The 26624-nt window shown below is 39.9% G+C and overlaps 3 protein-coding genes across 3 annotated transcripts; 1 reads left to right on the top strand and 2 right to left on the bottom strand.

Annotated features, from left to right (window-relative positions):
- The first annotated feature begins 217 nt into the window (after nt 1-217).
- ggcx (gamma-glutamyl carboxylase) lies at nt 218-7465 on the top strand. Its single transcript, XM_044046103.1, has 15 exons — nt 218-424; nt 1048-1248; nt 1750-1908; nt 2661-2826; nt 2921-2999; nt 3076-3182; nt 3266-3429; nt 3635-3939; nt 4417-4548; nt 4698-4849; nt 4950-5119; nt 5213-5343; nt 5437-5584; nt 6305-6509; nt 6601-7465. The coding sequence occupies exons 1-15, from the start codon at nt 400-402 to the stop codon at nt 6758-6760; spliced, it is 2304 nt and encodes a 767-aa protein (XP_043902038.1). The 5' UTR covers nt 218-399; the 3' UTR covers nt 6761-7465.
- Nucleotides 7466-7492: 27 nt separating this feature from the next.
- Nucleotides 7493-14317, bottom strand: snx24 (sorting nexin 24). The gene is made up of 7 exons (XM_044046104.1): nt 13857-14317; nt 11851-11934; nt 10070-10174; nt 9789-9883; nt 9655-9684; nt 9491-9555; nt 7493-9324 (listed from the first exon to the last, which is right to left on the bottom strand). Exons 1-7 carry the CDS (start codon nt 13923-13925, stop codon nt 9254-9256), a joined length of 519 nt encoding a protein of 172 aa, XP_043902039.1. The 5' UTR covers nt 13926-14317; the 3' UTR covers nt 7493-9253.
- Nucleotides 14318-15004: 687 nt separating this feature from the next.
- loxa (lysyl oxidase a) lies at nt 15005-22591 on the bottom strand. Its single transcript, XM_044045092.1, has 7 exons — nt 21641-22591; nt 21078-21186; nt 20434-20571; nt 18131-18287; nt 16754-16849; nt 15730-15845; nt 15005-15620 (listed from the first exon to the last, which is right to left on the bottom strand). The coding sequence occupies exons 1-7, from the start codon at nt 22266-22268 to the stop codon at nt 15614-15616; spliced, it is 1251 nt and encodes a 416-aa protein (XP_043901027.1). The 5' UTR covers nt 22269-22591; the 3' UTR covers nt 15005-15613.
- Nucleotides 22592-26624: the final 4033 nt, after the last annotated feature.

Raw genomic sequence — 26624 nt, 5'->3', positions numbered from 1 at the left:
AAAATGACGTTTACAAAAAAATAAAGTAAGTAATTAAAAGGACAAAATGAAGATATAAAGGAATTTTAAGTTTAATGAAACAGAGTTACAGTCATTTATTTGATTACTTTTTGTGTTTTTTCCTTCGTTTTTTAATACATAGAAAAGCAGGATGTGACGTGTAATGTGTTCCCTTTAATGGGCGTGGTCACAAGCGGAACCAACCAATAGACGACGAGTGCCTCTTTCACAACATTCCAGTCTTTCCCAAACCATCTCCTCCTCCTCAGCTACCAGAACTGTCTGTGACTGTCCGTGCGCGTGCATGTGTGCGTGGACCTATGACACGTAACTTTGTGACCGGACAGGACACCCCACTGTGGACCGGGCGAACAAAGACAATACGGAGAATTTCGCAGCATGGAGGCGAGGGACGCAGCGGCAGGTGAGGTTTGAGTCTGCGGTGACAGGCTGAGTGTCGCCGAGCTGCGGTTCAGTCACTGTAATAACCAGCATTTAACCAGAAATATGCTGCTGTATAAACTGTAGCTCAGTTTTGGTGCATAAATATGGCTCAGAGTTGAGTAAATCACTCTGTGGGTTTCACGTCTTTCATTAAACCACAGTGGGTTTAGCAAGCATTACCTTACTCTTCCTCGTGAAAAAATACTTTTGGCCCCGAGGAGTTTGTGTATAAAAACACAGTTATAACACAGTTACTTGCATTTGCTTCATTCATGATTTGACCTATGAGCTGTGAACAAAAATCTCCTTTAACACTTAATTTCGGCTCTTTGTTAGTCTCACAACACAAATCCCTCCTGCTTTTTCACCATTCTTGTTTCTTGCTAGTAACACTTAATGAAACGAAGCAGGAGAGGAGAGAATCAGCTTTCTGATTACACCGGGCTGCTTCATTTTAAATTATAACATAGTAGTTTGGTGTAGCCTGAGGGCATTCTCCCTAAATTGTTGTTGCCCCCCCCCTTAGTTTGAGCCCCAGGCATCCTTTGCCTACCCTGTCCCAAACACCCCTGCTCATATTCCATTTTCTTATTCAATCTTCAGGTGCTCTCGTGAGCAGTGATGGAGAGAAACAAACTGCAAAAAAAAGTACGGCTCCAAAGAAAGACAAAGCACAGACTAAAAGCAGAATGGAGCAGATTTTTGGGTTCAGGAAAGAGGACCTGACCTCCTGGCAGAACCTGGTGACCCTCCTGAATCGTCCCACTGACCCGGCATCCCTCGGCATCTTCCGCTGCTTGTTTGGTGAGTCCAGTTTTTACACAGCCTACTTGCAAGTTCTGCCTGACTTTGTATCAAGTTTTGGACGGCACTCAAACCTTAAGGCTGGGTCATACTTAAAGCATTCTGTGTCCACAGAGAAACAGCTTCTTGATCTCCTTTGCATTTCCTTGCATTTTTGAGCTCTTTTGACTTCTTTATATATGTATGTGGGCACCAGAGGCTTTAACCTCAAGCAAGTTTCCATAATTACTATCTTCTTTGACCATAACAAGAGAGCGCCACCAACTGGACTGCAAAGTGCTGTGCTACAGGGAGCATGCACAGTACGGTGCACAGTGTATATTTTGTACATACTGGAGGTGTACGTACATTCATCTACACGGACCAATATGGAAATGTTTCGATGACCAAATGTTTGTCACACAGACTGTTCGTTCTGATGAAACATGGTTGACCTGATACTACAGATGAAAGGACGTAACTGACAACAATGTCCTCCCTCTCCCTGTTGCTTCTGTGCAGGTTTGCTGATGGTCATCGACATCACACAGGAACGAGGCCTCAGTCATCTGGACTACAAGTACCTGGACGGAGCTCCTGTGTGCCGCTTCCCCCTCTTTAACCTTTTGAAGCCTCTGCCGATGGACTGGATGTATCTGGTGTACGTGGTGATGTTCCTCGGTGGGTCACACTCCTCTGTCTTTGTATTTAAAGCTTATATTTAGCAGATTTAACACTGGAAGGTTCATACCTTTAGTGTTTACAAAGGTCTGGAGAAGAAAGCTGCTCTCTTCCTCTCATGAGACTATGCTGATGCTGTTTATTTTTATAGCAGACAGTCTCTGCAGGGTGGCTCTCTATAGTAAAGATTAAAGAGAATATTCCAGACATGCAGTTTCCCGCTTTTATTTACCCCCTAAAGTCAAACAACTAACTGCGTGCAAGAGTTTGTCAGAGACTGAGTGACTTAGGCAAGAAGGCAAACAGAGAAACAGGCAAAATCAAAGTAACTCAATATTGATTAGTCACTAGGACAACAGACCAACGCACTAGCTTAGGTACAAATGCACGTCCCACTCTTTTTTTGAACCCCTACAGTAACAGGCTTTGTAGAGCGTAAATTGTAAGCAAGCAGTCAACACTTTTACTTAAAGTTTGTTGACTCAATGGTCAAAATTCAAACCAGGCTCCTGACCGTTTCGTCCTGAACATGGGTCAGATATCAAAACTACATTTCTCTCAATGAAACAGGAACAGATTTCATTGCACTAGCACAGGGCCTCCCCTCTTAATCTCCAGATTTTATGACAAGTTTCATTACTGTCGCATCACTCAACATGGGCTAATTAAGACTTTAAAAAGACATATTAATAGTAACAACTGTTAATAATAGTGTCATAACTTCAGTTGTGTGTTTCTGTCTCCAAATGAAGGCGCCTTGGGCATCATGTTCGGCTGTTTCTACCGTCTCTCCTGCCTCATGTTCATCTCAAGCTACTGGTACGTCTTCTTCCTGGACAAAACAACGTGGAACAATCACTCCTACCTCTACGGCCTCATTGGATTTCAGCTCACGCTCATGGACGCCAACAGATACTGGTGAGATACTGTTTGTGTTGGGCTGTTTTTGTGCGTTTCTGTCCCGTCTCTGTATGAGAGGTAGAACATTTGATGAGCCTTTGCCTGTTCCTAGGTCAATCGATGGATTGAGGAGACCTTCCATAAGAAACGCTCATGTGCCTCTGTGGAATTACACCTTGTTGAGGACACAGGTTTGTACACGAGTCATTCTGTTATTTCATTTTCTGGGCACGGATGTATCCAATTTATATTTTCTGTTCCTAACAGATATTTCTAGTGTACTTCATTGCTGGAGTGAAGAAGTTAGATGCTGACTGGGTGGAGGGATACTCCATGTCCTACTTGGCACATCACTGGCTTTTCGATCCATTTAAGTAGGTATCATGAAGCAGCTCAATCCAAAGTTACTTTGGCTCTGTATTTGTACCTCATTGCTACCACTGCATTGTTTTTACAGAGTAATTCTTCCCGTGGAGTTAGTAAGTCTGCTGGTGATACACGGAGGAGGTTTGGTTCTGGACCTGAGCGCCGGCTACCTGCTGTTTTTTGATGCCACTCGACCCTATGCCATTTTCTTTGTCTCCTACTTCCACTGTATGAACTCTCAGCTGTTCAGCATTGGTGAGTCTGAACGCCTCACTTCACTGAAAACCTGTTGAACACTGGAATCCCTTAAAGGTCCAGTGAATAGAATTTAGGGGGATGTATGTGTTTGTATCACTTTGCAATGAGCCCTTAGTAGGTCATCTTCCAATGTTTGTTTTTAAAAGGTATTCTTTGTTTCCTTTTGCCTTTTAAATTTTGGAATATCTTTCTATCTTAACAGGAATGTTTCCCTACACTATGCTGGCCACCAGTCCACTCTTCTGCTATTTTAATTGGCCCAGAAGATTCTTCTCCCATTTCCCAGCATTCTGCAGGGTGGTCCTGCCGTTCACCTCACAGGAAATGCAGCCCAGCTCCTCTTGTGTTTACCCTGAGGTCCAGAGCACCAGCTCTGAACGTAGTGAGACTTCTACGTCTGTCACCAAAGCCCCCAAAATGAGACTGAAGCACAAGCTGGCAACCATTTTTACAATTATATACATAATTGAACAGCTCTTCCTGCCGTACTCCCACTTCATCACACAGGTATATTTGCCTCTCATGTTTTCACTTAAAGCATAAAATAGCCTGTTGATATTTGATTTAAAAACCTTTTTAGTTAATATTGGCACATGTTGATTTCAGTACTTTTCCGCACTTTCTGTTCACAGTGATTGATCAGGAAAAAGCCTCATGAATGTTCAATGTGTATATGTGTCACTGACACTCTTGCCTTAAGTTCATATAAAAGGCTTTTTCTAAGCTTATGGAAACCATAAGCAAGAAAACCCGTCCTAAATGTTACACACTGGACCTTAAACACTTACCAAACAGAGAGTTTCTCAATCAGAGTCAACAGTGGTTGGTCTACAGCAAACAAAAGCTCAGACTGGTGATTTCATCAAAAAAGCCCTAAAGACATATACACTAGCTCCCCTTTCCTCTTTGTTAATTATGAACTAAAAAACATAAAAACATATTTTATTAACGTCATAATTTTCTAAGAATGATATCATTGTGCAGGGTTACAACAACTGGACCAATGGCCTGTATGGCTACTCATGGGACATGATGGTTCACTCCCGCAGCCATCAGCACGTTAAGATCACCTACAAAGATGGAAAAACGGGAGACATCGGATATCTGAACCCAGGGGTGAGTTCCTGACAAGAATATTACTGAGTTGCCCAACGATAGCCATAAAGCTGCTTTCTTCATCCTCCATCATTTAAACCATTTTCTTGCCTGTTTTCTCTCTGCTCAGTCATGATACATTAACAGTCATGCTGTCTGTGTACTTGCAGGTATTCACACAAAGCCGGCGGTGGAAAGACCACGGGGACATGCTGAAGCAGTACGCCACGTGCCTCAGTGACTTATTGCCTGGGTATAATATTACTGATCCAGAAATCTACTTTGACATCTGGGTGTCCATTAATGAACGCTTCCAACAAAGGTAGAGGAACTTTTCACACAACAACAAAAAAGTTAGATGCTATTAATGAGTGATACGTACTTGTGATATATCGTGAAATGTTTGCATCTGCTTCTTGAAGGATCTTTGATCCTCGCGTGGACATCGTGAAAGCTGACTGGTCACCGTTCCGGCCGAACATGTGGCTCATGCCTCTGCTGGTGGATCTGTCACCTTGGAGGACCAAGTTCCAGGAGATTGAGGGAAGCCTGGACAATCAGACAGAGATCGTCTTCATAGCTGATTTTCCAGGTCAGGAATGTTCTCTCTATTCATACAGATAGGAATATAGTCTTTTTAGTTTTGAGTAATGTGAGCTAACTGACAGCATTTGTTACCTTTCAGGTCTCCACTTAGAAAACTTTGTGAGCGAAGATCTCGGCAACACCAGCATCAACGTGTTGCAGGGCCAAGTAAAGGTTGAGATTGTGGATGAGAAGAAGAACTACAGTCTGCAGAGTGGCGAGCAGATGAAGGTACAGCTGCACACACCGTCATCGCCACTACACACGATTCAATTGTATCGTTATGATACTGCTATTAACATATTTTCACATCTATGTCCGTAGGTACCTGCCGGGGCTTATCACAGGGTCCACACGGTGTCCGAAAACCCTTCATGCTACATGTATATCTATGTCAACACTACAGAGGCGGCGCTGCACGAGAACTTCACCAAGCTGTTGGAGCTCCAGGAGCGCATTCGCAATGGGACAGGTGAAAACATGCACAGGCAGTTTAAGGGATATTGCAGTCGGTTGCTTTCAGTTGGGCTGTATGACGTGCTGATACATACCTCTGCACCGCTGTGGGAACCAGCCTGAGATGTGGACGCTCACTATGTTCTCCAATTCTCATGATTTCAAAGCCTTTAAAAACTGGAAAGTTGGTGGTAAAGTAGTCACTTCCCACACCTAAGCCCATTGAGGTTTTACATCACGGTAAACACAGGGGTAGTTTATGCACTGTGTACTCCCTCAAGTTCAAATCAGTTATTTTGTGACTTTGGTGTTTGAAATCCTTCATTCAGGTTTACATAAGTGACCCAAATTCTCAAATGAGGCAGCAGTTTGACCAGCAGCTGCAATGTAGCACTGAGCTAAAAATGCCAATTTTTACTATGAACGTTGGTGCTAGAGAGTGAGTGGACCTCAGTGATCAGTTAGAAAAGGCTGCCTTATTATTTTCTAAAGATATCATAGACATAAGGAGGCGTAGATGTTTATTGTGGTAAGAAATGTGTTTGTGGCAAAAATCTGTTTTTCCTTGTGTCCATGCGGGCAGCTTTATTTTCAGTGAGAGCTACTTTCCCTATTTCATAGTAGTTCTCAGTGCCAGCAGGGGGCGTGTTCTGCTCAGGCAGCATTCAGGTCCCACCCCAGTGTGTCATATTGTAAGGGCTTAAAAATGATCAGATGCTGACTTTCATCCCCACAGAAACTGAGCCGCTTCCTCCTGAGCTGCAGCCTCTCGCCGCGGATGATGATCAGGACGAGTCGGAGGTCAACGTCACCGACCCGATCGTGCGGCTGTTCCTGAAGAGGCAGCGCCGGATGAAGGAAGTGCAAAAACGAAGGGAAGCCGGCGTGCTGGAGAAGCTGGAGCGGTTTGCTGTGAAAAAGTACTACACAATACGTAGAGGGTGAGTTAAATGATCAGGACACCAGGTTCTGTTGTATGTGCACTGCACACCTTGTTCCGATCTAATTTACTCTGTTCCATTTACATTAAAGATTCTTGATGACGGCAATTGCTATGAGGAACCTGGCGGTGGGGCTTCCTCCTATGGAACAGCTAACGAGGGAAGTCGCCTTCGCCAACATGAAAGCACCTCAGGCTGAAGGAAACCAAGATGAACGGCTCAAAGATGAAGTTGGTCATGGAGAACTTTAAAAGCTTTTGCTGGAACACGTGTGTGTTATTACTACTGGACTGTTACTGCATTGGGACAGTGTTGCCCAGAAATCAAAGATTTTTGATTTTTGATTTCCTATGCTTCTGAAATATATGGCATTTCAGATTGTTTTTTTCAGAATTTTGTGGTAACGTTTGGCTAAAAAACAGTATACTGTACATTAACTGTGCCGTGCACGATTACATTTCATGTTTATTTTATTTTTACTGAGGAAATTTATAAAACAAAAATAACGGCGACAACATTTTAAGAATTATTTAAAGATCAGAGCTTTATGACGGTTATAGTTTTGCTGGAATATTATATACTGTATTTGATCGGTTAAACCATTAATGCTACTTTGTTCTTAATGAAGATGTCAACCCAGAGGTGGAAACATGTGACTGAATGATGAATTAATTTAAAAGGGGCCAGACTTTCATGAATATACTGACATGAAGAGGATCAGATTGGTCAAATCCTGTCAGTATGTTTCCATGTTGTTGCTCAGCTTAACTTTTGGAAAGTGAAGCAAATGTAAAGGTACAATCTGGAGATTTACAAATGCTATATAAATATATGTTGGGAGTGTGTTTTTAGGGAATATGCTTCTCTGTACTTGTCACCCTGTAATGTGATTTAAAAAAAAAAACACCATCTTTTTAAAGTTACTTTTATAATAAAGAATTCTTGCTGTCAAAAAAGGAAGTTATTTTCATCAAAAGTCACAGGTGCTTTATGAAAATTAATTTTTATTGGAGTCAGTCTTTTTACACTTTGCCCATTTTAAAGTACTACAGTTGAACTTCTGTAGGTTTATATATATTATGGCACTTTAACGATACTTTTCACATAATCAGAGCACGAGGCGCACAATGTCACGTCATATAAACAAATAGATCTACAAAATGGACGAGTAGGACCATGTCGAGTGTCACAAAACATAAAACCATGTCTAGCAGAGGTCGGCTGCACAAGATTCATTCATTAAAACTTCGATGTGCAGTTATCGTCGTGCTGTAGTGGAGGTCACAAGTCACATGAGAAGACACTGACAGCAGCTCAGATGAGTGTTAGTTCTGCCCGTGATGTGACATGCAACACATTTACAGTGATCACAATAAGAGATGACTCACATTTATCGTTAATAAAACAGGGAACGAACTAAACACGGTCTTGTTCATGTCGTCATATTGCACAGTTCTATTATACAGGCTCTATTTGAGGTCAACGCCTTCCTCACACATCCCTTTTTAAAAAACTGACCTGAATAAATTCAAAATTAGATGACTAGCTTTAGTGTTTGATACTGACCATGAACAACTTTTAGAAGTCATTTTCCCAATCCTGTACTGAATTTCAACTTGATGTGAAAAATCTACAACAGTGCAAAGACCATATTTGTGCAGAGTGAAGCTGGTTTCTTACCCCCCTCACAGTCCAAGTAAGAGAGAGGTTGTGTGTGTGTGTGTGTTGTGAGAGAGCAGTTCAAACTCTGTGATTAGTTCCAATAAATATCTCCCGGCTTCGCTTCTTCCTCATATTTCACGTGGGCAGAGCTTCAGAGGAAGATAAGCAAGTTCAGAGGAGGAAATAATCCTCTTTAAATGCTACATCAACATCTAGTTTCTCCACTGAAGGTATCTTGTATAATGACAAATATTTATTTTGTTAAATTTGGGGACACAAACTCACTCTGAACTTGCACGTGTTAAAGATGCTGCGTCTCACAGATCAGGTGCCCGGTGACGGAGGCCTGTAGTCGCTGCCACGGCCTCCTACAAAAAAACCCAAATTTCCACCTCATCATGTGACTGACGCTGTCGTCAGCTCCACCAAGAAAAAACTCTCCACGTTGACCCACTGCACTTCCTTCAGCTGGCTCTGCCTGACAGCTAAACACAGGCTGATGAGTTGGCACTTCGCTGTTTATCATCCAGCTCCGCTCTCTGTGCTGTGTCCTCACAAACTGAGTCCAACTCGTATGACATCAGCCACTGCTGGAGCCAAAACTAAAAATAATAATAATAATAATAATAATGATAATAATACTCCCTTCTTATTTATATTTGCATAATACACAAAATGTTACAAGAGTTATTGTGATTTTGTTTTCTTGATTATGATTATACAAGTTTTCACCTAGTTTAACTCGACTTCAGTGTTTCGTTTAGTGAATTTTTGTAGCTGACATAATTATTAACTACATTCAAGGAAACACTGAATAATAACAACAGGTAAATGTGATGGTCAGTACAGGACGTTGTGTTTTTAAGTTTGAAAATATGTAACATAAGCGATGTTCCGATGTTTCTTATACACTTCAGGTAATATAGTGTCAGGCTCAGTCAGTGCATTTTTAACATGTTAGGTCCGTGCTGATGTACACCGAAAATGGCGTGAAAAATACATACATATATATGTATATATATACATATATATATGTATATGAAGCCTCTGTTTGCAGAGAAAGCTCTTCTTCTTCTTCAGCTCTACCTTGGATGAAGATCGGGGTAGAAAACTCCATGCACCACACCGTCGATCACAACATTAGAAAACGCGTCTGAGAGTCAAAAGAGAAAAGAGCTTTTTATTTAAATGAAAGACAATTAAAGATACCATGTATGGTATTATTATTATTATTACTACAGGTAATCATCTCTTGAACATAAGCCACGATAATGACTATAATAATACACATTACTATACTGTAATAAGCGTGAACTCACCGTGTGCGGTTGGCAGCAGGTACGGGTCTCGCAGAAAGAGCATGACAGGCTGGTGTGAAAGTTTACTGGAAAGAAAGAAAGAAAGGAAAGGATGAAGTGACAGTTTTAAGGCAGTTTCATGCAGAGTATAAAGTATTGAAGTATTCACCAAAAAGGAAACTCACCTGGATTCCTCTGATTCTGTATCAAACGACCTTCAAGCAGGAAAAATAAAGATTAGGACAAAATAGACTTTCAGCAGCCTGGATGTCGACAATCTGCCTTTTATTTTGCAGAAAAATCTACAGTCTCGACTCACCCACAGCTTTCTGTTTTTGGCACCGAAGGAAAGTGGCGGATATTCAGGAAATCCAGGAATATCTTTGGAAGGACCTCATTTTCCATAATTATAGCCTGAAAAACAAAAGCAAATTGCAATGTTTCCATGGAGCAGCGGGGCCAAACGGCAAGGCCTGTTTGCGTCTGAATTTGCATTGCAGTTTGCACTGCGTTAATGTGTTTATTTAGCTTCGTCAGGTACCGTTTGTGTTTGGTAAAGGCAGAAAGACGGGATTGTAGACAGAAGAAGTGTAAGCATACCTGCAGGTAGAGCTCCAGACCATGTCTCCTCTGCTCCAAGACTTTGGGGACCCAGTTTCTAACATGTTTAGAAGGCATCTCAGGAGGCTTTATACTCTTCTTTAGCTAAAGGGATTAAAAAGATAATTGAAAGGGAATTAAAGACCTTGTAAAGTATGACATATTACCTTAAATGCTGCCGTGCGTATAAGATTTTATTCAACGTGTACAGATATTATTGCTTTCTTGCTTTCCTTCTTATTCATCCCGTTTTTCACACTGCTGAAATACTGCAGCACAATTTGGAAGCACTCATGCTGTAACTGTGCAAATGGCACATGCAATCTTGAACCTTGAATAACCTGAATAAAACAGGTGGTGCTGGAGAGAAGATCATACTGCAATCCATTAAATTTGGCTGTAAATGAACATACAAAATGAATATACAAAAGCTTTTGTTGCAGTTGTGTACAGAGGTTATGCTTCCTCTTAATGCAATATATACAAAGTATATTATAACTGTTAAGGGCCAGGATCAGAGCCTCTTCAAGGGGAGACTGGGTGCCACAGTGTAGGAAGACTACTTTCGGTCAATCAGCTGTCTCAATAAACGTGGTGGGGAAGTGGAATTCCCTTCCCGCTAATGTTCGAGAACCACAAATAAATGTAGTTGCACCAAAGTGTTTAGGTCATCCAGCTATTTATATCCACTGTTTTGAATCGGCCAGATTATTTATGAAGTGATAGGCAATCTTTGTCATTTTGCCTTAATTGCTCTTTGTCTACGTGTCAATTAGTTTTCTAATGTATTATGTTAAGTTCTAATTCTTGTTTGTTTGCCTGCACAGGGACTGCAGATGTAAATGAGCTATTTGCTAACTCTGGAACATGTGTATGTAAATGGTCCCTGTTAAATCAACAATAAACTAAAGTGCAAGTAAGGATATCTGTAATGAAGACACAGTGTTTCCCCATCAAATGGCTTTCACTTTGAGGTGTTAATGTTAAAGCTGACAGATGCAAATCTGATAAATCAATTACAACGTTGGCCTCTTAAAAGGTAACATAACAAGGATTTATTGGCAAAAATTTAATATATTACCATATGCATGTTTGAAACTGATGTACATCAGTGCTTTAAAATAAAAACAGTTTGGTGTTTATAGTCTTAGAATAACCCTTATAATATATACTTTAGGCAAGGCCTTGCTTTAAGGAGGTGGCTACTGTGTGTGTTTTGAGTTTGAAGGGGAAAAGATGAATGACATCCTTTCTGGTACCACAGGAAAGAGAATAGTGATCAGAGCAGTTCTCCAAGTGTTAAAACAGTAAGGGTTACCTGTTTTTAAAATTAGATTTCATTAGTTTGCAACACACTTGACTAGACCTTAAAATTTGTTTGGTAAATGATGACATGATTTTCATTTGATCAACTACTCAACAAACATGTGAGAAAACCACATGGTTTTACTTTAATAAAAAAGGTTTAAGACTTTGTAAATACTCCCATCGGAGATAGGACACACATTTTTCTGTGAAAGAATGTTTGATAAGACCATAGATGATGAATGAATGAATGAATGAATCATAAGTCATGAGAAAAGATGCAGTCACATTGAGAAATAGATCACTAGCACTGTATGCTGGTGAGTTAGACTGATTATCAAGTCACTCACATGACATGTTTGATGTTTTTCTTCATTTACGATTACCATTAATTCCCCAAGATTAATTTACTGTCGGTGCTTTTAATCCCAATAAGCGATAATACTGTATATTGTCCCATCACTACTAAATCTCACCATTTTATGTAAAGTGTGGAATTCACTGTAGCGTTTCTCGACAGCATGTTGTCTGCCGTTCATCAACACGTCGATTTTAAAGACCTGTAAGACAGACAGACACACAGAGAGAGGGAAAGTGAGCACTTCTTGTTGAGAGTCAGTTGAGGGAGTCATGATTTATCTCCACAGACAGAGACGTCCCTCCCCGCTCACACAGTCAGTGTCAGTTATGGCTGATGTCAGCATGTTACAAAGTGGAAACATCTGGCTGCGTAAGCAGAATAAAAGCAATCTGTCAGAGTCACTGTTTAACATCCTTAAAACAGACCGTGTTCCACTTCCCTTCGCGCCGCTGGAATCTTTCTGTGTGTGCACAGCACGTCACTGTGTTTGCCAGTGTTGTGTAAAGAAGGAAATCAGCTCTTAACTGACGGCTGTGGTGGTGTTAATGCAACTCTGGACTGGTGGTGTAAACACATAAGAGTAAAAGTAAAAATGAGATAACGCCGTATCAGTAAAATGGTCCGTTTACTGTCAGGGAAGTGAAAAAAAACAAAACGTGAGAAATGTCCAAAAAGTGGAAATATGTTCATTTGTTCATCATGTTTGCCTCTTGACACAAACCCCAGACACTGCTTGATTTTATAAGACTTTGGTTAAATAACATGTAACACATTTTTGATAAGCATTTACATAAAGTATGATACATGTCAAATAATTAAAGACAGATTTTTGCTCCCAAGTTAAAGTTACACGTGCATCACAGACAGAAAAGTACAAACAACAAACATGTTAGACAGAGATTATTCAGAAACCTGAGGTAAAACATTCAAAGCAATTATGTTATACTGTAAATGTGTTTGTATAATGAATAAAAAACACTGAATCTTTCTTAAATTGCCATTGGACTAATAGATAGGGGTGGATCACAATATCGATTTGGTGATATATTGTCGTCCTTCCTCGTGCCATCTGTTAATCACATACACAGGGTAAATATCGTTATAAAGCGCTATAAAGTAAACAGACGTTTTGTTTTCATCAATTAGACAGATATCGTGATGTATCGCTACGCGCTTGTCTTTCAATATATTGACCACCACAGAATCGTTGTATCGTGATATTATTGTGTATCGCGATACCTTGTGTTTCCCACCCCTACTAATGGATATAAATATTACAATGTATGCAGCACTAAAGTAAACAATTCCTCATTGTTTCTTGATAAGTTGCAATGAAGGGACAAAAAGAGAAAGCAGCTGTGGAACATTCTCACTTCATTTGTTTGACTCGGATAAAAACATTAGTATGTGCAACAGCTCACAATGAAGGGAGTCTTAATAAGCAACATAACTAATGATTACGTTAGGAAAACTATGACAACTTTCCTTTACATAATTTCGCATAAGTGCATATACATGTACAATATCTCATGTTCAATCCTGATTATACTGGAAATATCAACCCCATACTGTATATATTCTAGTAACAATGTTTTTTTTTTTTACCTTTACATAGTCTTATTGTCAATATTTTTCAATATTGTATATTCACAGGTGTGAAAATGCACGTTTATTATTTAGTACCTTTTTCCTTTACTGTCTTTGCTGCTGTGACATTTCCCCTAATAGGACTATCTTATCTTATTTTAAAAAAGACAAATGATGAACCTGTCATTTACAAGTGTTTGCTGTCGTTTTAACTATCAGACTGTCAGTCCTTGGTTGATCAAGTGGTTCGTTAAATACAAACACCTGTTTTATAAGATCATTTACTTGATTTATCTGATCAGTTTCATGTTTGAAAAGAAAGAAAACACCATGGATTCACTGCTGCTCTAAGCTCTGCTGTATTTGTATTCATACAAAACAGTAATTTTTAAATGATTCGTGACATTTACAGTAAATTACGATCGAGATAAAGGAATAATAGCAGAGTTGTTGTCATTGAAACCGTGATGACAGACTCTCTCATACACACACACACACACACACACACAGAGGTTATATTAGACAGCAGCTTACCGTGAATCCTTTCTCGATTGAGTTGTTTTCAGAACGAAACGACGGAATCGAAACACTCACCGGATGCATTTCGACTCGCAAAAACGCGAAATACAGACAGCAAGATTTATCCTTCTATCACACAAACACACACTCACACTCTGACTGAAGCTACTGCTGCTGCTGGTGTTTGACTCCTACTTCTGCCTGTCTGATGTAAATCTAAATATTCCCAGTAGAGCCCTCTGGTGGAGCGGAGGGGAAGACACGGACAGACAGAAAGACAGGGAAGAGAATTCTGAGGGGAAAAAAGTCTGAGATTCATGTCAGAAAGTCGGAACTCTGACATTAAAAGTCCGAATTCTGAGATTAGGAAAAAAAAATAAAAAATCAGAATTCTGATTTTCTTTCTCAGTATACCGATTAATGACTTTAATCCGAGAAGTCTGACTTTTTTCTCAGAATCATGACGTTAATCTCAGAATTATGACTTTAATCCCAGAATTTTGACTTTATTCTCAGAATTATGACTTTAATCTCGGAATTATAAATTTAATCTCAGAATTAGGACTTTATTTCCACAGAATTATGACTTTAATCTCAGAATTAGGACTTTTTTCCCTCAGAATGCCTGTTTCTTTTTTCTTTCTTTCTTTCAAATTATTATTATTATTTTTATATGTGGCCCTAATACTCTTCCATATATTTAAATAATTATGAGAAGTCAACTTTACTGTTAAATAAACTAAAACTTTAATTAGCTTTACCAAGAGCTAAACCATTATACTACAGCTTCCATTAAACTTCTACTGTGTCTCTATATTTAATTGTTTGTATGTGGATAAAAATGGGACTTAAACAGTGGATCAGAGCCTGTCTGTAAGATAGTAAATGTTCTGTATTTATATTATATACTTAAGATAAGATAAGATAGTCCTTTATGTGTCCCGCAGAGGGGAAATTTGCTATCACTTACTATATTAAACTTATATAAGACTACAGTTTTGCCATTCACCCATTCACCCAGCACAACTATGTGCACCATCACTCATCTTTCATACACATTTAAAGTGTCTTGCCCAAGGACACATCGGCATGTAGATGGGCACAAATGGATATTGAACCAACAACCCAAGTGTCATTCTGAAAGTGAAGTGCTCAAATAAAACTTTCTGGCTTCAGGTTCTTTAATGTGGGGATTTCCAAAAAACAAAAAAACAAGAAGTTAGTTTAATATGTTTAGATTGAGCCATGTGAAGAAGTCGCTCTGGGCTTTAGGAACTTAACACGATCACTGGAGAATATTTTCTCTTAAAGATGAGTGATACACTTTCACAAGGGGTTTATCAAGTTTCATCCAAAAGCTTTGGATGAAAGAAAGTTTCTTCAGTTGCATATAAATAAAACAGACATTTTCCCTTTAAACAAGTGGTTCATTTAAAAATATACTGGAATAGATGAAGGCAACTATTTAACTATGACAGCTTCCAAATTGCATGGAAGTGACATGAAACAAAAGAATGACCTATAATGCAAGAAAAGAAGTCAGAAAAATGAAAATAAGAAAGTACATAATAATATACTTTTCAGACACACAAGCAAAGAAGAATTATATCTGGCATTATGATGTCAGATTGTTTTTTTTTTCTTCCTACGTTGGAAGTATTTTAAATAATACAATGAGTGCAGGTGTCACAGATCTTATCGACCGCTGCACTTTGTCCTTGTTGTCGTTGACAGAACGTCTCAGCTGAGTTGCTGTGAATGACTCTCTTCTTTTAATACCTGGCCAAGAAAAAGAAAAGATTAAAACACAGAGTCAGCAGAACAAAAATGATCTACTTCATAATAATGATAATTATAAAAAAACATATCTCTTGCACGTGATACTTACGTTGACATATGACAACCTGACACATAGGCATAGTTGCCGGTGTAGCGAACCTCGCAGCGCACGATGTTGTTGCTGTAGTCTGATTCTGGGACCTGGTAGTATGGATTTACACTGATCTGTGGAGGACAAAAAACACACAAGTATCAGTGACACACAGACAAAGTTAGTATCAACAAACAAAGACTTTAACCCCGGGCTCTTAAACAGTCGATATCCTGACTTGCCTTTGAAATAAGAATGTCATTTTATAATAACAATAATACATTAGGTTAAATATATCACATGATTAAATGTATAAAATTCAACATTAAATGATATTGTCATTTACAATTGACTACATTATATCTGTTTTTGTTATTTACAAATTCACTATTCTGTGATCTATATACCAAAATCAACACTTTTACTTTGCCACAGTTTGCAAAATCATCCTGAATACGCTTAGTTTGCAACAAATTATCAACATATGCATTCACTTCTTCTTAATGGAACTTAGTTTGTTCGGAAAGTCCGGTTGGTTTGGGCAGGTGTTAATTCTGGTCTGTCTAAAAATGTAGGCCTTGGTTCGCTTCAAATGAACCCAATTGCAGGAAGTGGACTACAACGCAGGGCATTGTGGCTAACCACAACCAAAACATACGCACGTGTATATGTGTAGAATGTTAACAAAAACCAAGACTGATAGGATTTGATGCAGCTCCATGTTTTGCTCTTGTGTGGCAGAAACAGTTTTCTCCTTCACTAATTCTTGATGCAGTGCAGGGTTAGCGAGGAGGAGAACACGTTACTCAAAAGGTTTGGTTCGTTTCACTATTGACCCGAGTCTAGTGGATTACTAGGTGTGTAAACAACCTTAATTTCAAATCACTAAACAGTTCATTTTTCCGTGAAGTTTTTCCTTTGACCTGTCCTCTGCTGGCAGACTAGAAGTTCATTTTGAGTTTGAGGCCCTGCTTTAACCTAATGTTCATAAAAGATTTAAATCAGGGAAAAGGCAGACTATCATCCATTTCTTCTCACAAACCTTCAGTACATAGTTCCCAGGCTTCACATCTGTGATGTCGATCCACTGGCAGTCGATGTCTGCGTTGTAGGTGTCATAACATCCCGGACTCAGGCCCTGGACATGAAACAGTGTCGATGAAAAAATATTATATAACAAGAAAACCTCTAATACAGTATGCTGTATAGTCTAATATAGTATAATGACAATACTCAACAGCTTAAAACAAATAGAAATGGATTGAAGGCAGTGTCAAAGAAAAGGCAGGAAAAGGAAACATTTTTTCAGCCAAAACTTTGGGGAAAAAAAAGAGTGAGATGGATGGAAAATTAAAACATGTGCAAAACAATTGCTCACAGACACTCAGGCAGGTGGGTTCATCTCGCAGGAGGAACAGGAAATCAATAAATCACCACAGGCTGATACATAAAAGAAATACTTGAAGGCTGCTGCCTCAGTCAAAGAGCTCATATTAATCCCCCGTTTTTTTAAGTGTATGAAGCACAAATCCTATGACATTTACTAAAAGGGGAGTTAAATGTGAAGAAAAAGGAAAACATTTTTGAGCATACAGCTGCTTTATCTCTCAATGTCCTAATATGGTGAGCATTTTGACCTTGGTCTCACGCAGTCATGTGACCAGAACTGAGCGCTTTTATAATGTTATCTGAAAAGTCAACATGTCAGCTGTGACAAAGGTTCTTTTGTCGTGCCCACGGAGAGCTGCTACAGTGTTCACCTCTCACTCTCGACCTCAGTCTGAGCACACACCAAAAAAAGTGTGGTCGTCGTGTGAAAATAATGTAGCGGTATCAAGTGATACAATAACTGTATCTGTGGAAATACAGTGGAATTCTCCACTTTAATCAAAGTTTAGAGGCAATAAAAATAAACCGTGTACACAATGATAATTATTATCTCAATATTCACTCCCCTTTACGCTCTGCTTTGGTCTTGGTCTTTGGACAGGACGCTTAATTAATTCATCAACCAAAGCTCTACATTTTTTGGGCCATACGACCAAAAACAGTGAAGCCAAAAGACGCTAAAATGTCTTCAATACCTGTCAAGTATGTAAAAAAGCAAATTTAAAGGTCCAGTGTATAATGTTTAGAAAGGTATCCATAAGTGTGTATTGTGTAGTGTATAACAGGTGTGTAATTACTTCAGTATAAAGAATTGTTTGATTTTCGTAGCCTGAGAGTTAGCCTCTAATATGTACTACCCAAAACGCAGCTTTTAAACCAAATCCAAATTGCAGTAGAAATGGCAAATCAACAAGTTCACCTGGGTCTTTCATTCCTGTCAGATTCTTACACAATGGACCTTTAAACTCAGAGATGATATTTGCATGTGTTGTTTTTTTTTTTTTTTAAATAGCAGTTATAACTTTGACACCTGGGTATGTGAGGTGCAGGCGTACCGCCTGTAGTAACCATAGTCACAGGAAGTGTCCTCCAAGCAGAAGCTGGCCTTGTGTCCCTCGGCCACTGAGTGATGAGTGGATGAATCCAGCAGGTCGTAGTGGCTGAACTCATCCATACTGTGGAAGTGTCTGTGGATCAGCAGCACAGCGTTCAGCAACGTTCACAGAAAGTTATTTTAAAACAAACAGGGTGAAACACTTGACAGGGTTTGTTTTTGTCACTGAGTCATATCTATATTTACTATGTGTATATATATATATACACATATATATAAATGTATGTATATATATATATATATATATATATTTATACACTTTTTATGTATATGGTCAATGTTTGCAGATCTAAATAGGTTTTCAGTAAGAATGACTTGTAAAATGTGAATTATAGTCTTGTTTCTTTGCCAGTTTTACAACAAGAACTGATCTATGGCAATACTGTAATTATCACAATTGTACAGACACCTGTGAAAAATGACTGTACCGGACTAATATAGGTATCGGTAGTTTAGTTTGTGATATTGTATCGGACACAAAAATTGGGTGTTCCAACCGTACTAAATGACCTCTGCAGTATAACGTAAAACATATATAATGTATATCCATATCATTATCGGCCCAAGCACCACTGATATATCAATATATCAGATATCGGCAAAAAGTCCAGTATTGTGCATATAATTACATTATTTGACCAAGTGGGAGAAGTCTTCACGTGGATTGGACGATTGGTCCACTGTGGAGACTAGACGACCTCCTGCATCACACGAGCACTAAGAGTCTCTTAGAGTCTGTAGCTCCTCATTGAAACTTTGTTAAGCAAGAGAGATAACCCTAACCCTAACCCTAACCCTTAAAAACTGGTTTTGTATGCACTCAAGGTAGGCAAGGTTTTTTTTCCTTTAAGTCAAACCAGGTCTGGTTTTTAACCTCAGTTGACTTTCAAAACACCGACCAAGAATCTACACCATCTACGTCAACCATTTAGTGGACTGCAGCCAGATGTGCCCCATCTTGGGGGTTTTTAATGGTGCTACTCTCTCAGCATAACTATGGACTGAGGTAGTTTCTGTGGAATCTACCTCAGTCCAATTTCCCTTTTTGGCTAGAAATCACATCATCACATGACTTTTATTTTACAATGTCTGGTTTTGAGGCAAACTGTCAAACAGCGGAATATCCAGAGGTCATTTGAGGTTCAGACTTGTCTCTTTGAGAAAGTCCAAAGCAAGTTGTATTTATCTGAGTCTGTAAACATAGAACAGTAAAAGATGGAAATGAAACGTGTGGCAACTTTTCAGTTCTGATATCAGAATCTCCACAAAAACAATAAAGCAGCCAATAAAAGCGATATCAAAAAGTAACACAACTGTGATTCAACAGGGGGCGCCACACCACAGCTACAATCTGGAGAGGACAAGCTGTGATGTGGTTTTTTTCATTCTGAAATAAAAAGTTCTTTCATAAGTTCTTTCAGATGTTTCCAACGACTTTTTTGAGACATCATATTCTGGGCTGTCATATTTATACTAGTTTAAATATCCTTTATATGAACATTACATTAACTCAGCTCTCATTTCTTTTCTTTATACTTCTACAACTTTATTTGTATGATATGCAGTGACAAGTTATAAATATATATATATATATAAAACCTCTTTTAAAGCGCCAAGGTGGAGCTTTTCCCTTCTATCTTATTTATGGTCTGCGGTCCAACAACATGAAACTACAAATTATTGACATTTCCTGTGGCAAGCAGTAGCGATGCCACCCATAAAACTCTGAGCTTCCGTTTCCAGGCCTTGAAATTACTGACATTATAAATCAAGTGGGACGTTTGATTTGGCTATTTAGTATATTGTTACCACCAGGTTAGCCTCATCTGGGGATTGCAACGTTTGCAGATCTAACTAGATTTTCATGTGAATTATAGCTTTATTTCATGCTTTTTTGTTGCTGTATTTTATGTTTAAATAGTAAAGTAATAGTTTTACAACCAAGAATTGATCTATGACAATACTTAAAGTGATTATTAGCAAAGATTTGCACACATTGATAGACACCTGTGTCATTGCCTTGTGGAGTAAGTTCAGTTTAAAAGAAGAAGGGGGGAAAATGATGCATGAATTGTTGAAATAAACTGACAAAATACAGGAAAAGATATCGACCCAATAAAGAGAAGAAGATGAATAGGGATTGAAGCCAACGCACTGTCCAACGAGGAAAAAGATGAATCAGAGTCAGGTAGACAACGCTAACTTGAGGTCACACTCACTGGTGACAGCTGTGCCACTCCCAGGAGTAGCGTGGCCTGCTGGGCAGGAAGTCAGCTGTGCCCTGGTTCTTGACTCTCTGAGGGAATCTGAGCAGCATGCGGGTGTCGTAGTCTCTCACGCTGGACCTGTAGGCTGAGCTGCAGGCACAAACAATACAAATCGGTCGTCAATGCAGAGAAACAAACAAATGAAACAAATTCAAGCACAATGACAATGAGATTGTTTTTCATGCAGCATCCTCTCCCCCTGTGTGAGTTAAAGCATTTGAGTGAGAACCAACAATGTGTAAATAATTGGTGGGTGGAGGAAAAAAAAGAAGAAAAAAAAAGTTTGGGGGCACATGGTTGTTTGGGTTAGTTTTCAATGTGTTTACTGTTCGGGCTTTCTCTTCTCAGGCAATCTATGATTAAGCTGTTACAGAAATCCACCACTCCACCCCTCTGCACCATCAGTGGAAGGAGACAGTTAATTTTACCTCATCTCGTGCTTCCACTGGGCAGCTCTCGCCCACAAACACTTTAGATGGTTGTTATGGCTCTGAGTTCTCTGAATCACACTCAGACTTGGCTACAAAAAAAGACTTTTTCTTCCACCCTCCCTCGCCTCCCTGTGTGTGTGGATTAATCCTGACAGCAGTCTTTACCTTGACAAACAGTTTTCCTCAGCTGCACATCTCAGGTTATACATTGGGACTCTCTGGGCGTAAGCTGAGGCTTGGACATAGTATGGATCGGGGACGAGATCGGGGAGACCTGCAGCAGCAACATGGCGACAACAAGTAATTAAAGAAGCCAGAAAACAAACATTTAAACACAATGTAAATGGATTATACTGTAAATCAGTCATGAGTTAAGTCAAAACATACTCAGCACGAGTATAGCTGATTAACGTAAGCATGATGTGAACATGGCTTAAGTTTACTGTAACGTTATTGCTATTCCGTGCTACATTTAAGGTGTTAATGTTGGCTGTTTTCCAGCCTTTAGTTCACATTTGCCTCAGAAATAAATAAATAATCTGTATTTATTAAAGTACCAGCTCAGGTGCCAGTATGATATTCTGCTGACATCAGTATCAGTTCGTTTATGGTATCGGTCACAAAATGAGGTCTTCACCCATTTCCTTGTTTATGAATCACTTTAGATCACTTTGAGGTCAACACACCACCATAACGGGTTCCCTGCTGTTTTGACCCTCCACTCTTACCGTACTGATGATACCTTGTGCCATATCCGGGTCTCGGTCTCGGCCTCGGTCTCTCATACGCGTCATAATAATTGTAATATGGATTATCACTATCTGATGACTTGTATGGGTCGTAGGGGTCGTCGGCGACCATCATGTCGTCTCTCCTGGGCAGAGGCGGGCTGACAGTGTCCTGGGTCTCGTTGGCCGTGCTGTTCCTCTGCGTAACCGGGCGCGCACCGGACCGGTTCTGGTGATGCTGGCGATGCTCGGGTCCTCTGACGAGTCTTTGGAGCAGGGGGACATGGCTGCGGGAATCGGACGCGGGCCCGGAAGACTCCTGCTGCTGCTGCTGGACACTCTGCTGGCTCTGGGTGTCCGCATCTCGGAGGATGGTGACAGTTCGTGGCTGCACTTGCTCCTGAGGAGCGCCTCTCCGCCTTGGTGGCTGATACTCCGAGCCCTGGCTCAAAATGCTAAAGATCTGGCCGTTGTGTGACCACTGTAATGACTGCCGCACCGCCGCTCTTTGGTTATTCACTTGTCGTGTCCCCGGATTATTCTGGGATTGGACAGTTTGCAGGATGAAAGCAAATAAATAGACGCATGCATACGCGTAAAAGCGCGTGCCAAGTATGCGTAATCCCATTCTGGACGCAGGTAAAGGTAGACACAAGGCACAGATATCTCAGATGAGCCCGGGTTTCCACTTGTCTGTCATTTAAATATCTGTCATCACTCTATGAAGGACGCAGTGAGCAGAGAGCAGAGAAGCTACGTTGCAGCGCATCCGTGTGAACTCATTGCGCTGTGCTCCTGCAGCCCGCAGATGCGCACAGAGAGATGATGAAGAGGAGGAGTTCAGTTGTTCATATAACAAGTCTCTTGGTCATATAACCATTGAATACGTGTGATTTGATCATGCTCTGTGCGAACGCTGCTCCGCCTGACCCTTAAACGAGATTTATGTGCTTGTGTAACAGTTTGTTTGCTTCATACATCATCATATGGAGCCACAGAAACAGAGGCTTGTCTTGTGTTTTCTACTTAATTATGATAACATATAAATATTGTTTACACATTTCCTACAAACTGTATTGTCTGTTATTTCTCCTCCAGATCAGCAAAAATAAAATGATAAATCGCTCTCCCCCTGACTGCTGGATGATCTCCCAACCAAATTGCAGCACTCTGTGCCAGGCATCTCTACACTCATCCACTTTCTCATAGAAGGATCTCAGAGACCTAATCATGACTCTTTGATGGCCCTGCAACATTTTCTTTTTTTTTTCCTTTTCCTGGTAAACCATCTCCCAGCTGCGCCTCACTCCCTGTGTCTGCTGAAAAAGTCATCACATGGGTCTTGCAGTGAGCTCACAGAGCTATAAACAACGTGGAATGAGGTGGTGGTGATGTGTGCTATCAAGACCGATGAGCCAATGCAAGCTTCATCTCCTGATGAACTTAAATCCCTTTGTTGCAGTTCAAATAAATCCCTGACCTGCCGTTAACACCAGCGGGTAAATACATCGCTTGGGAAACTTCATCCAAAACATTTTATTTTTTGCTCTGTACAGCAAACCAACATCTACATAACCGACCACAGTAGAGGCCGCTGCCAAACCACAGCACACAATATAGTCATAAGGCCTTTACAACTTCTCAAATTCACAAAGTTTTATGAGAGCTGCAGACTTTAAAAGTAGAACAGATAATCCTTCACCCAAAGTTCTGGGGAAATGGCTTTTCAACACAGTAACTTCATGATGATAATAGATTCAGTGCCAAGTCAACTGATCAATGACAGAGTCCTATTTCTTTACACTTGGGGGGGAAATGCTGTATTGTTACTTGTCAAACAAGTGACCAGAAACCTTAAAATACTTAGACACACTGTAGAAATCATTAGTTAAGGGGCGTCCAGGAGGCTCAGATTTGAAATATTAAAAGAAAAGCAGTGCTGCTCAGAGGTACACTGTGAAAAGGCAAAGCTCTCTTTTGTTCACACAGTCGCCCACATTAGAGTCACAGTCCTCCACAGGGTGGAAGACTCCAGGGAACCTCAGTGGAGGTGATGATGGAGGAACACGCTCTTTCACTTTCACTGCTCATACTCATCCACTCTGTCCTGCAGCTGAACCGCTGATTATTCACAAGCCTGAATTTTTTTTTTATAGCTGTTCACGTTATGTTTTTAGCATTTCTTGTCTGATACCACTCCCACCTCAGCTGGTTTAAGGTTTGTAGCTCAGTTCGTAGCCTGGGAAAACAGTCTGAAAGTAACAAATCCGATGCCAAAGATGGTAAACTGATGTTCTTACATTTGATTACTGGACCTTCACGGTCACTTCACATTATGATCAGACATGCTGTGCAGAGTCTGAATGTCTTTCTCAAGCTCTTTATTTATGTTTAATATAGTTTTATATGTGCCAAAACATTTAAAAACCTACTTTAAAAAAGAAACGTATATCCATAACTTCATAAGCAGCCTTAATCTTCCCCTCAAAAGCTTTATTACTGTGTTCATTTCAGTAATACCACTTCCCAATAATTGTAGTAATGTGTAACCATTGGCAATATGAAGCCACATTGTGCACAGCTCCTCTAGTGGCCAAAAAAACCCTCCATAGGGCAACTTTAACTTTTATTGTTGCACATGCTCCGAACAGAGACCCTAAAGTTTAGTGATTTTACATGGATCTATGATGCCACTTCAAATCATGCCGTAAATTGCAGCCAAGTTCTTGACAACAGGGGCCACGTGAGCTCCTGATAATGTTACTGAAACTGTGAGGGTATGACGCCTGAATTCTGCCCCTTTGACAAAAAAGACACAAATGGCACATTAAAATGTGGTTTCATAATAATCAAATCCTGAAGACTTGAAAAATGCCCAAATCCTTCCAAACTAAATGAAATTATGACTTCATGTGCTTCATGTTCCGCAAGTGTTTTCGGTTTTGTACTCCGAGTTGGCCTTTTGCTGTATTTGATTTGAGGAGAAGGATTTTGTTTTGAGAACAGAAACAGTCATGGGGGCCACTTCTTCTTCTGCGCATGCAGATGGGATTGCATCCTCGTTAAGAGGATGAAAAATATAGACCTGTGTTGTTCTGCATACCAACAGCGTCTCCAGAGAATGAAAACTATGTGTTCGTGGCCTCCATCCTCTCTCTCTTCCCCTAGAACACCAGACAGACAGACTGTCAGAACCAGCTGTACTCGGCCACCAGTGTTTTTCACTCGTAATTCATTGAACTCTCTTCATGCAGAGCCCCCTTTTTTTCCTCGTCGGTGAAGGCAGCACACAGTATTTCCACACACAAAAAAAGCTCAGAGACACACATCTGCAAGGAATTAGCCAAATTCTTTTGTCCACGTTGCTGGAACTCACTCCCATTTCTGATTTTTGGGCAACGGAAAGAGCCGAAAGAATTTGAATGAATTCACGTCTGAGATGCGAAATTAGGAGGGGGGGGGAGCAGTGACCTCCTACATCACAAGCCATGTCATTGTGTAAAAAAAGTCTCCATCCTTTCATGATGCTAAATTTACCATAAAGCCAACACCAGTTTTTTTAGTAACATCAGTGAGTCAACATCTGGCAGACACAGGCACTCAGCTTCAGCCAATGTGTTATTTAATTTAGAACACTTTCATAAGCATAAAAAAGTGGGGGGGTTTTTCCCAACGAGACTTGAACTTGAAACTCAAATGTCTCATGCATCAGAATCTGAATAAGAAACACATCCACAGCATCTGCACCAACTCTCTCTGACCCATTCCCATCATGGTGTCTCCACTGTCAACATCCCCTGCTTCTGCTATAAACTCTTTCTCAGCTTTTTCACACTCTCTGACTCTTTCATTCTTACAATTCCCCTCTGGTGCCTTGATTTCCTCACAAGGTCCCGAGTTGGGCTCACAGCTCGCAGCTAAATGACAGAAACAGACAATTCAAATATGTTCTGCTCCTTTTCTTAAATACTGGGTTTCCATTACTCTTGGATCACCAAGTTGGGGCTTGCACCACACACACACACACACACACACACACACACACACACTTTCACTCATCATACAGTCTGGTAGACTACGTGGCACTCTGCACATGCACTGAAGCCTCTGCAACCAGGAGGAGGAGGAGGAGGAGGAGTCCTTTATCTTGACACAACCCACACAACTTTACATTGTGCAGTGACTCCAGCAGATGTTCTCCTTCTTTTTCCACTCTGTGCTCTTTCATAACACATGTTTTTTTTAAATGTTATTAGATTTTTTTAGTGGAGTGCAGTATCGCGTTGATTTATACTGTATATACAGCTTTATTTACAAAGTCAGCAATTGAATAAACCGTGGAGTCGACCAAAGACGTAAATCACACTTCACGTCAACATTGTTTGGTGAAAGTAAAAACCCCTTATGTTGATTTTCACTGTGTAAAATTGTGATTTTCTAACATATGTATACCTGCAATAAGTTATTTAGTCACTTGGGGGCGACAGAAACAAGTCATAATAAATACTAAATTATAGTAATTAAAGTTTTACGCACTGAACACAATCATTAATTTAATTGAATTGGATTTAATTGTGTGAAACAACCACACCTGCTACTTTTTTGTAATCTTATTGTTGGAACCTAGCAATAGCCATAATCTCTATATGTACAGTAAATGTAAATGTACTTTGCTATTTCTAAAGCAAAATAAAACAAAATGACAAATGACAAAATAAAAAGCATTAAAACATACGGTAAAAAAACATATTCATGAAACAAAAGAATCAGACCACACTACTGGGTATTAAAAGCTGTAATAAATGTGTGTTAAGTTTGGATTTAAATTCATACAGCATATTTACAGCAGAATGTCCTATATCCAGAAGAAAGAGCTTTGATTTTGAGACAATAAAGTTAAAATATGAAATGAATAAGAAACATTATAAGTTGTCTGTATAAATTAAAGACAAAGACTCATTTTGCACGTTCCCTCTGCACAGCA

This window comes from Solea senegalensis, linkage group LG15 (assembly GCF_019176455.1).
Source record: "Solea senegalensis isolate Sse05_10M linkage group LG15, IFAPA_SoseM_1, whole genome shotgun sequence".
Taxonomy (NCBI): domain Eukaryota; kingdom Metazoa; phylum Chordata; class Actinopteri; order Pleuronectiformes; family Soleidae; genus Solea; species Solea senegalensis.
The sequence above is the reverse complement of the archived record's forward strand: the minus strand, read 5'-3'. Positions and strand labels throughout refer to the sequence as shown.

Bases quoted from the DNA above. Each gene is read 5' to 3' on its own strand.
- ggcx (XM_044046103.1), top strand. From the start codon at position 400: ATGGAGGCGAGGGACGCAGCGGCAG. The intron at 1,249-1,749 runs GTGAGTCCAGTT...GCTTCTGTGCAG, and splicing joins CATCTTCCGCTGCTTGTTTG to GTTTGCTGATGGTCATCGAC. The intron at 3,000-3,075 runs GTTTGTACACGA...TGTTCCTAACAG, and splicing joins ACACCTTGTTGAGGACACAG to ATATTTCTAGTGTACTTCAT.
- snx24 (XM_044046104.1), bottom strand. From the start codon at position 13,925: ATGCATCCGGTGAGTGTTTCGATTCCGTCGTTTCGTTCTGAAAACAAC. The intron at 11,935-13,856 runs GTAAGCTGCTGT...TCTGTCTTACAG, and splicing joins CAATCGAGAAAGGATTCACG to GTCTTTAAAATCGACGTGTT. The intron at 10,175-11,850 runs GTGAGATTTAGT...TAATCCCTTTAG, and splicing joins TCCACACTTTACATAAAATG to CTAAAGAAGAGTATAAAGCC.
- loxa (XM_044045092.1), bottom strand. From the start codon at position 22,268: ATGGGATTACGCATACTTGGCACGCGCTTTTACGCGTATGCATGCGTC. The intron at 21,187-21,640 runs GTAAGAGTGGAG...TTGCTGCTGCAG, and splicing joins CACAAGGTATCATCAGTACG to GTCTCCCCGATCTCGTCCCC. The intron at 15,846-16,753 runs GTTTGTGAGAAG...TGTCCTCCACAG, and splicing joins CTGGGAACTATGTACTGAAG to ATCAGTGTAAATCCATACTA.